At 30.5% G+C, this 11,816-nt stretch overlaps 1 protein-coding gene across 1 annotated transcript; it reads left to right on the top strand.

The window, feature by feature from the left end:
* Positions 1-3,174: 3,174 nt before the first annotated feature.
* On the top strand, positions 3,175-7,516 carry LOC145196843 (uS5 assembly chaperone PDCD2-like). The gene is made up of 4 exons (XM_090086307.1): positions 3,175-4,071; positions 5,410-5,651; positions 5,906-6,019; positions 7,184-7,516. The coding sequence occupies exons 1-4, from the start codon at positions 3,498-3,500 to the stop codon at positions 7,352-7,354; spliced, it is 1,101 nt and encodes a 366-aa protein (XP_089942433.1). The 5' UTR covers positions 3,175-3,497; the 3' UTR covers positions 7,355-7,516.
* Positions 7,517-11,816: the final 4,300 nt, after the last annotated feature.

Raw genomic sequence — 11,816 nt, 5'->3', positions numbered from 1 at the left:
TGAAATGTTTTCTCAACTATAAAATTTTAATGTAATTCTCCTTTAAATGTCACGCAATCTTGACATAATATAGAGCTCTCTAAAATCAAGCACGTTTTACACATTTTTCTCTGTTTCATAATATGGTTTTCAAACTTTTCGATTTTAAATCTACATGATCTAAACTTTCACAATCTATCAATCATTCCTGATGCAATTTTGTTTATCTTTCTATAGTTTTTGTGACGTCCGCTTCGGTATTTTTAATTCCACCTTTTAATTTCCCTAAATTAGGAAAAAAATCCCATGAGAAAGGCTTGAGGAGGCCGCTTAATTTTTTTTTTTAAGCAAAGTTATTTCTCTATAGTTACATAAAATTTATCAACATTTATTTATATTGGGTAAATTGGGGAAATCGAGACACCTAAATAAATTTTATTGGTATTTTCTAAACAATCAATACAAACTTCATAAAATGAATTTTAAATTACAGACACCTATAATCCATGTCAAAACAGATGAGTTTTCTTAATAATATATATACTCATAGATATCCAGATAAAATGCATTAATGAAGTGAAACCATCATTAACAATTTATAAGTAAAAGTATACATTTTAGAAAAATTTAGCACCATAATAACACATAACAGTTTATAACACCCGAATAAAACTAAAAAATCGTGATAAAGGCTTGTGACGTATATCAATGCAAAAAAATGACTTTTTTTCGTGAATAGCATAACAGACTTGTTTAGAAACATTATGCAGACATGTAACATTATGCAGACATGTAATATTATGTATGCATGTAACATTATAATATTACATGCGTACGTAATGTTATATGTGACATTTTGATACTTGTGTAAAGTACGGCTTAATAAGCGTGCCATTGATATTTTTGCTAAGAGGGAAAATACCAAATGGTTTTAGATCATTCAAAAAACTGAGGGAATTCCATTTAATCTTTATCGTTTGCAGTATTTTTAATTTTTTGTTTCAAATTATAGATCTTTCTTCTACTTGGGTTCTGTATAAAGATGATTTATTGTGCATTTATAGAAGCTCGAAATGACTTAAAGTCATAAAACTCAAAAAAATGTATGCTTTCATGGCCAAACATAATACAAACATAATAATCCTTTATAAAAAATTGACTGAAGCTTGCACGCAGATTTTCTCAGCAAAATCCTATAAAAATCTCATTGAAGGGTTGTAAAGCTTCTTAGGTTATAAAACATGGAGTACCTTGAATAACTTGAAATAGTATTAACGTGAAAAAGTTAAATAATTAACATTAACTCTGATAAGAGCACTATTATTTTAATATTGGTAGCAGTTTGTTAACTCTAGTCAATACACAATTGTTGGTTCTTTACTCGACATTATTGAGGTAGATAATGGGAGAGGTCTTAATTTTATTAAGGCTGCTAAGAAGTTGCTAGATATTCATGATATTCGCTTTTTTATATAATTGGCTTTGCACCGATGGCGAGGCAACCATGATAATGACGGCAAGCGGCATTCACGGGCAGTCGAAGAAAGAGATTCCAAACTCTATAGTAGTTAGTATTTAATTAACGGTCTGTTTTTGTTGAAGCCGAATTCGGCTCTTACCATAAACTTCGTTTGAAGCCGAAACGGATACCCAAACTGACGGTTCAAACAATTCTAGAAATCGTAGAACATTGGCAAAAATGAATAGAAAACAAATTCTATTACGTAATTTTTTTTTATGCATAATAATATCAATAGTAATTTTAAATTATACTTTAAATATGTTGCACGATTCCAAAAATGATGAAATCAGTTTTATTCATATTTATTTATTGAAATAAATATAGAATAACAAAAATTAAAAATTCTTCGAAAACACAAATTATAAAATCGGATTTCATTTTTGTTGTCGTTTGATTCATGTCGAGGAATTATCGGCATAAGTGGATGTATAAAGTTGGTTAGGGGGGACAAGGGGGTGGGATAATGTATGTATGTGAGATTTAAAGGAAACTAGCTCACGAGAATTAATATTCTTCTATAAATTGTAATAGTTCAAAAGTTGTTTGATAAATTCAGCCGAAAAATATAATTTATCTTGATTTTTAATGACTTAGATTGTTGCTTTGTTGTAAGGTTTTTATTTATTTATTTATTTTTTTTCATTTTTTTCCATTCTTTTTTTTTAATTAACCTTCGGAGGACAGCTATCAACTTAATCGCCACCCCCTTAAATCCTTTACTATTTTCATAATCTGCTATAATTTAGCTAAAGACAAAAAAGTTTTATTTTCAAAATAAAATCAGTAACAAAACTATGGAAGTTCAACAATTTCTCGCAAAATTAGGAAGAAGCTCGCGGATTATTATTGTTCTGTGTAGTTCTCGGTCAAGAACTGCTTGAAAATGGAGCTGAATGTGCCACGTTAGTTGCTTTTTTGGTCGAATGATCAATATATGTATTACTTTACGGAGTTTTGGAGAATTGCTAAAAGGATAAAATGTCATCACTACTTCACGGTGCATAGGAACATGCTCTAAGACCTTTCAACACATCCCCAGAATTTTTTTTTTTTGATGAAAATCAGAAAACATTTGCTAATTCAAAAAATGTGAACCATAAACATCAGAGTTTTTTTTTTTTTTAATGTAATAAGTGATTGTAGCAAACCCTACTCGACCCCAAATAGCCCTCCCCTAGAGTATGGTTCCTGAAAACCCTTTTCAATTTTTTGCTTGTTTTATATTAAACTAGATAAAAATTCATCGACAGATTTCAAACTACATCAAAAAAACTTTTCGTTTCAAAAATTAAGACCATTTAAAGTTATATTTTAAGCTTTGTATGGTTACAAATTTTAAACGAAAAGAGATTTTTTGATGAAACTTGAAATCTGTCGATGAATTTTGATCTAGTTTATGATAGAACAAAAAAATAAATTTTATAATTAAAGGAGACGTAGTTTTATGAAAGAGAGCAGTTATGGGTCGGGACGGGGTTGGTTTAGCTCCAGTTGCCCTTTTTTTGCAAGTCATCCTCATTCGACACCAGTATCAACATACTAGAAATTTGAGTATACCCCATGCCTCTTAGTTACCTATCTTGAACAACGAAATTCCTTGCCGCTCCCCTAAAATATATGATTTATCCCCAGGCCCCCACTAAAAAAAGTTGTCGTTCACATTTTATTGAATGAGGAAATGTTTTCTGACGATTATCAAAAAAAAAAAAAATTCTGGGGATATGTTGCATGGTCTTAGAGCATGTTTCTATGTACCGTGACTTACAACATTATGTGGTTGTTAAAGATTATTTACCAAAAGTCCATTAACCCCCTGCTGTTAAAGCCTGGTTTTTCTGTTTTACTGTTTTTTAACTTCATGAATGTGGGCACATGGTAAAATTGCCATTGGTAACGGAATAAATCTGCGGAAAAACTCCATTAAAAATGCTCCCTCTCAAGAGGGTGTTAAAACACGTGGTTTGGTCTTACTCTTGATGGCATCTAAGACCAGAGAATGAGTAATTTAGACATTGAATCCAGCGTTGATTTAGGATTTGCTGAAAAATCAGAGGACGAAGAATTTTTAAAAAAGGGCTCATATGTTAGTAAACTTGGTGGAAAGCCCTTCTGGATTTCTACAACTAAAATTCCTAGAGGGACGGATGTACAATGTGGTAACTGCTTTAGACAAATGACGTTTCTATGTCAGCTTTATGTTCCTGGTGATAATGAATTGGTTAACATCGATAATAATACTTATGAAGAAGAACTGTTAATCAATAAAATGTTTTATCTGTTTTGCTGCAATAATGGAAAATGTTATTCTAGTAAGTTTTGTGTAAAAGCCTTAAGGTTCCCATGTAAGGATGATGGCAGCTCAGTTATCAGCCATCTCAATGACACAAAAGGTTTATGTAATGTTTGTGGTTGTTTTGGTGATAAGAAATGTTCAAGTTGTAACCAGGTATCTTACTGCTGCAAAGAGCACCAAGTTATTGATTGGAAGTTTTTGCACAAAAGAAATTGTGGTCAACAGAATCTTAATCAAAATAAACAAACTTATCAAACTAAAGTCCAGAAGGTCTCAGGTATATAAATTTAGATATGCTATATGTAACGTTAACTATTTGATATGCTATATGTAACGTTAACTATTTGATATGCTATATGTAACGTTAACTATTTGATATGCTATATGTAACGTTAACTATTTGCAGTGATTTTTGAACTTGTTATATTTATTATACTTTCATTTTCATCCTTTCCAAAAACCTGAATTTGATGGGTTTATGTGTTTGATTATTCTTCCTTTTTTTTTTTTTACTAACCATGCCATGCAGATAGCTCTTATTCAATTAATCTTTACTTTTAGTTCTTTTAATTGTTTATTGAGCATTAAAAACATAATGCCAAAATAACACATTTTTATTGAAAATTATTGAAAAACATCACTAAAATTTTTTATTATTTTTTTACAGTTTAAGTGGTATTTTTATTATCTGATTATTTTAAGATGCCTCAAATCTTTGGATGATTTTAATAAAAAAACCATTTTAATTTAAATTTGGGTTACAATTTTAAAAAATTTTGCAAGTCAATTTATAAATTGAAACTTTGAAACCAATAAAAGTATGTGTTATAAAGTTTTAAAGGAAGTTGTTTGCTTAAGCAGATCATTTAACTTAAGGCGTACTTAACAAGTAGTGATACCATACCATACAAGCTTAATGGGCTGGTGCTATGCTAGTATGGCATAAATTGGGCTTAATAACTTTGGTGTAGTTTCTTTAATTAGATTGGTGTTTTGCATTTTGTTGTTTTACATTTTACAAGTTACCTTGAATCATGCAAAGAAAATGTGTAGCCATAATTAAAAGATTTGCTTTTTTTTGTATCTGTAAAGCCTGTAGATTTTTTGTTTCCATATTTTTATTATTCTTCCCCATGTGGCTTGAATTATTTTTTAAAGTTTTGTTGTTTAATGTATGACAACAAAGTAATTTAAAAAAATGTTTTATTGCATTTTTCTTTCACATTGCTTTTACTTTATTTCAAGACGTTTAAAGTGATTTTTAAGTATAAAGTAATAATCTTTTCAAAATTTGTTTCACGTTTAAAATTTATCATATAGTTTCTGCTATAATAAATAGTCAATGTTCTATGGTGTCAATTGGGTTCTGCTTTTTTTTGTTATAAAAATGTTATACATATATTTTAAATTAAAAATATCATCAAACTATATTTGTTACATTTCATTTTGAAAAATTTATATATATATATATATATATATATATATATATATATATATATATATATATATATATATATATATATATATATATATATATATATATATATATATATATATATATATATATATATATATATACACACACACTTTTAAATGACTCTCTTAATCTTATTAGAGAGACAAAGAAATCCATTTCTGTTTGATGAGTATGAAATTGTGATTGAGACTGAACCTTCCAAAGAAGAAAGATTAAAGATAATACAAGAAAAGTATAAGAAATATGAAAACTATATGACTGAAAATAAAGATACACCTTTGGATAGTCAATTGGAAAATGACTTGAAAAGGATGAGCCAAACAAAAGGAGATAAAATGTTTTTTAATTTTAAAGAGAGAATTGAGTGTGAACCTGAACAAGTAAGAAGATCCTACATTAAGATGTATTTTCTTTTTAACTTTTTAAAAGAGTAAAACCTTTAAAATGATATCTGAAAAAAAGAAAGAAAAAGATATTAATTCTTAACCCCCCCCCCCCCCCCAATTCAATTGCACTCATTGGTTATAATACAGCTAATGTATCATTAAAAATTGAACTTATCACATCATTAATTTCTCATAGCTTAGCCTGGTATGAATGTTAATCTAAAAGAGTAATTTGTTTTGTTTTTTAGATTGTGAGGTATGATTTAAATGGTGAACCATTATGGGTCTCAAGTGAAAATATTCCCACTGAAAATGATATCCCGTTGTGCAAATGCGGAAGCAAACGACATTTTGAATTCCAAGTGTGCTTGTTTTCTGTCTATATGCTCACTCATTTTCTTTTAAATCAGGGATCTCTAATATTTTTTATAATATATCTTTTATACTTTATATACATATAGAGGGTGCGCACAGTATTTAACAAAATCAAACATGCTGCTTGCAGCCTGCATAACAAATTTTAAAAAATTTTCTTTTTTGAAGTAGTTTTAAAATTTTGTTTACAAAATCATTTTTTTAAAATGGCTTAAAAAAATGTGTTTTCAATACCACAATCATGTAAAAGAAAAAGTGTGTTAGCTGCAACTAACGCCAAACAATTAAAATACTGCAAATTCCTAAAAAGTGGACAAAGGTTGGATTCAGAGGGTGAGAAAAGAGCTTAAGTCTGAAGGTGGCTATGATGCCATAGCTGAGAAATAATCTCACAAGCAACAGTCTAATTTTGTCAGAACTCCTGAATTTGTAGCAAAAGTCCAAGAAGTGATTAACGATGACCCTAGTCAGTAGATAAGGTCAATTGCTTGTGGCTTGGCAATCTCTGAGTCAATACTTAGAACCTGTGTGGCAGAGGATTTTAGAATTCATTTAAACTGCTCATTAAGTTGAAACTGGGCATGATCTGGTTCTTTTCTAATCAAAAGAATTTCTGCCAGTACCAAAAAAATAACAACCAGTACAACTATTGGATTGCTATGTGCCTTAAGAATGCACTTAATGTCATCCAAAGAAAGTTTCCAGCTAATGCCCTGGTCTTTGGAGTTATCTCAGAGGGTAATGTCATGCCACCCTATTTCTTCCCCAAGGGCTTGAGGGTGAATACAGAAGATTATTTGAATATCCTAAAAGAACATATATTACCATAAATACGAAAGATTGCTGCTGGATGGCCATATGTGTGGCAGCATGACACAGCACCATGCCATAAATCAAGGAAATTGCAAAAATGGTTGATATGCATGATGAATTCGTTGAGTAAAAGTTAAGAAGATTAATCCAGTTTTAAAATGCAGTTAGTTTTATTCAAATCCGATCAATGTTTCCCGAGAGAATTGTATTTTTTAAAAACCATGATTTGATTTTTAAATAGCGCACGTACCCTGTATTTATAAGTTTGTTATTAGTTTGATTATTTGTTTTAAAAGTTAAACAGTTTGATATTCCTTAGTCTTGACATTCAATTTTAGATTCTACCGCAAATGTTAAACTATTTGGGTGTTGAAACGACTGAAGAGAGTATTGACTGGGGGACTCTTATTGTTTACACATGTCAAAAAAATTGTGCGAATGATGCGTATATGGAAGAGTTTGTTTGGAAACAAGACTTTTCAAACCAAGATGTCCTAAAGAGAGAGTGATGCGGTAACGGAATTTGTTAATTATCACGGCGGTAAAAGTTTCCGTGACTGTGTCACTCTCTTTACATAAATGATTTATTAACGTAAATCATTGCGCTGTTTTTTATTGACTTCTCTTTCAACTTCAGCTTTATTTATTATAGCGTTGTGCGTATATATATATATATATATATATATATATATATATATATATATATATATATATATATATATATATATATATATATATATATATATATATATATATATATATATATATATAAACGAAACAGCTCTGGCAATTACAAATATGTACTTTAGTATAAAACTTTTTATTAGTTTTGCGTTTTTTGTCTCCCATCAAGCGCTCGAAGTGGAAAAAAAAATTAATGAAAAGATTTTGAATATTTTTTTATTACCGGCTCGCTTTCGTTTGGGCTACGCCATTACTACGGCTTCTCATTTCCCGTAAAAATCTAATTCCCGGGATTAGTTAACAAGCAAGAATTTATTCAATTAGGTGGGGGAAATGTGTAAATTCAAATAAATACAAAATAATTATTAGAAACTAAGACTCTTGAAACAAACCAAATATAAACCTCAATAACATTTTTTATATAGGTTAATTTTTAAAATAATTTTTTAAAAAACATAAATTGTCAATAGCGCTATCACTTAACGATGATCGAATTTTCGTAACAAAAAGACCTGCCGCCGAAAATGCTCTTTCTGAATCGATTGATGTCGGTGGGATAGTTAGTAGAGTATTATATAATTTTTTAAAATTATTTGTACGCTTCTTCGTTGCATCAAAATATCCATTTCTCTTGTAATATTTTTTAAGGTCATATAATACATCTTCTGGACTCTCAATTCGACTAACGTTCGTAATGGCAGCATCCAATTTTTGATGAAGTGTTAATTCAGATATTGACTTCAAATTTGGTTCGGCCATAAGCGACATTTCAGTCTTATCATTACTGCATTCTAATTCCTTAATTTCCGCGGAATTTCCACCATCATCAATATCCTCAATAAATAGCTTTGAAAATAATTTTTTAGCCGTAGCTTGAAGGACTGATTTGGAAGGCAATAGTAATACGGAATCTATGTCCGATTCGTGTTTATAATTTGATGGATTATCTAAATATTTTAGCAAGCCAACTAAATTTTTATTCCGTTTTTCAACAATTCTCTGTTGCACATAATGCAGCATTTTAGCCAAACAATCTTTATTTTTGGGCAAAACATCTAATATAAACACTAATACACCCTCTGCATCAAGTAGAGATGTATTGCGTCGGCCAATTCAAGTAGGGATGTATTGCGTCGGCCAAGTCTTTCAATTCCCAATTTAATTGGTTGTAACGCTGTTACTACAGTCTGCACCACTAAATACTCATCTTCGGAAATACTGTTAATATTGTTGTGTTTAAAATCTACCAATGCTTTTAATATACATGCTTTTAATGCAGTAAATCGCTCCAACATTGCATGAAGGCTATTCCACCTTGTCTTTACATCCAGTATTAACTTGAGTTCTTTTTTGTATGTAGTTTTTACGTATTTTTGGAAAATTTCTTTTTTGAGTGATGATTTACCAAACATTCGGACCTTTTGAATTGTTTGTGCAATACTTATGTGGCCTAATAATTCGTCAGTGATCGCAACGTCTCGCAAATTTAATAAATCGTTGTTTTGGCTTGAATGTAAATCCTTTGAAGTTGTAAAATCGATTTCTTCAGACTCATAATCTTTACTATTATTTTCATCAGAATCTGGCTGTCTGATGCATTACACTTACTGCCCGATGAATTTGAAATCACTGACTTTTTGTAGAGAACATCACAAACTGCTAAATGTAGCCCATGTGCATAACAAAGTTGATGTTCGATCCCGCTTAATCTTCCATAATTTTTCATAGCTGATGTAGCTTCAGTTACACTAGAAATTATATGCTTCTAATTTTTTCAGCTGGAAGCGACCCAACTATTCGAATCATGCCCTAGTTAATGAATGCACATTTAAGTTCAAATAGCGACAATTTTTTAGAGATGTATATTTGTCCATCGAAATAGAGAACCTTGAGCCACCTTGAATTTGCATCGTAATTTCCTTAAGCGCTCCTTATTTTGCTAGATGGTATTGACTTTTTACCAAATTCATTACATGTGAAGTGTTTTTTGGCAATATCATTCCTTTATCAGATAAAGATTTTCTTATAAATTCAGATTTTGCAATAGCATTAATAGAAAAGCCATCTACAGCCGCCAATTTTGAAACAACTTCTTCTATAGATTCCTTTTTCATAAATGATGTAATTTTAGGAGCATTTCTAACTTCAAAATTTGTTTCTTCGTTTTACCTTTTTTTTCTTTACTTCAATTTCAACTTCCTTGTGAAGATTTTTTAAATGACGAAGAAAACCACTTGTTGAAAGTCCTTTACACATTATTGTTTTTTTCCATATATTATATGTGGCAGATTCTTCGTTTTTTTCTTTGGTAAAATTTTCCCATGCCTTAGGGCCTGTTTATATGGACAAGGGCTAGCCCGTTTGCAGAGCTAGCCCGGAAAACGAGCCAGTTTTAAAATTGCGTTTATATCAATTTTTTGCCAAAAAAAATAAAAAAAGATATCGAGGTCAGCCTGGCTTTTTCTGGCAGGATTTGGCCTCTTTATCGGTAAAATAATAACTTTAAAGATGGCGGCTAGCGACAAAAAAACACATTGCGTTTTAACAATATCTTTAACTGGTACTATAACACAAATAATGCTTCTTAAAAGCCTAATTGTGTTTTATAAGCTTCACAAGTTTAAGTTTGATAATTTTTTAAATATTATTCTTTTACGAAAACGATAATAATCACTTCAAAAGATGAAACAAGCAAGAGAGAGGCGCCTTAAAGAAAAAATCGTAGTTGCTGGTTTAATAATGGCAGAACTGATTTATGGTGGCATAATATAATAACTGGTGTAGCTCCCATTGATGTATGGAAAACAAATTTTAGGCTTTCAGGGTTTCTTTTCATGAATTTGGTTTCAGAGTTAAACCCTTATTTATCTCCTGAACCTTTTTCGCCTAACTCTAGAGCTCTATCAGCAGATAAAAAAGTAGCTATTACTTTATATTACTTAAAAGATGCTGGATCTTTGGTAAGTTATAAAAGGAAAACAACTAAAATTTTAAGTACACGGAAGTTACCAGTTTTATTATTAAATTTATTATTAAGCTTTCAAATTTAAAAAAAGAAGCTTTCAAATTTAAAAAATGTAAGAATTTGTACGCATGCGTACAAATATATTAAAGAAATCAACCAGCCCGTTTGCCGAAATCTCGGCAAAAAACGTGAGATCTCGCTATCCGGGCTAGCTCGTTTATTCATATAAACGCAAAATAAAATTTAGGGCCTGTTTATATAGAAAGCGGGCTAGCTCGCTTTCCGAGCCAGCCCGCTCTCCATATAAACAGACCCTAAGTTAAAATATTGACGACGTCGACATCTCGGCAAACGGGCTCGCTCGGCAAACGAGCCAGCCCGCTTTCCATATAAACAGGCCCTTAGATCCACTTGATATGATGAGGTATATTTATTATCCTATTAATTAAATAGATAAAAATATACTAAAATATAAAACTATATTACCTACAATAAAAATCCCGAAATAGTATGTTGATTGTAGATAAATTATTTTAAATTAGTTTTAATTACTAAACATATATTTTAGGACCTGTTTATATGGAAAGCCGAGCCAGTCCGTTTGCCAAGATCTCGACGTCGTCCTTATTGCAACTTAACTTTATTTTGCGTTTATATGAATAAACGAACTAGCCCGGATCGCTATCCGGGCCAGCTCGTTTATTCATATAAACGCAAAATAAAATTAAGTTAAAATATTGATGACGTCGAGATCTCGGCGTAAGTGAAGTTTAAGGGCCTGTTTATATGGAAAACGGGCTGGCTCGTGAGCCGAGCCAGCCCGCTTTCCATATAAGCAGGCCCTTAAACTTCACTTACTTGGTTTTTCACTTATTTCACTATTTACATACAAACTACATTCTTAACGTAACTAATTACTTTACTTTCTAACTACCAACTTTTATGCGTGACTAATTACTTTTTTTGAACGTACAAGTATTTGTAACTTGTCCGTAGTTATTTTATATTTAACATATCAGGGACTCCCCTTTATTCATTGTAATTTCTTGCAATTGTGATTATTTATTAGATTAGTCACCAATATTTTGCTGTTTTGGTTTGTGTCTAAGATAGATAAAATATTCTTATTGAACTTGATCTATAAATTGATTTGGTTTGTTTATTTAACCTTTATATGCTGTAACTTACAACATATAAGATTTAAATAAGTAAATCAAATCTATTTATAAATCAAATTCAATAATTATATTTTATCTATCTTAGACACAAACCAAAACTGCAAAATATTGGTGATTTTATTGCCCTCTGTAATAGATCTTCCT

Source organism: Hydra viridissima, unplaced genomic scaffold (assembly GCF_058129835.1).
Source record: "Hydra viridissima isolate aposymbiotic clone 2 unplaced genomic scaffold, HvirCarnegie_v1 scaffold_4, whole genome shotgun sequence".
Lineage (NCBI taxonomy): Eukaryota > Metazoa > Cnidaria > Hydrozoa > Anthoathecata > Hydridae > Hydra > Hydra viridissima.
The sequence above is the reverse complement of the archived record's forward strand: the minus strand, read 5'-3'. Positions and strand labels throughout refer to the sequence as shown.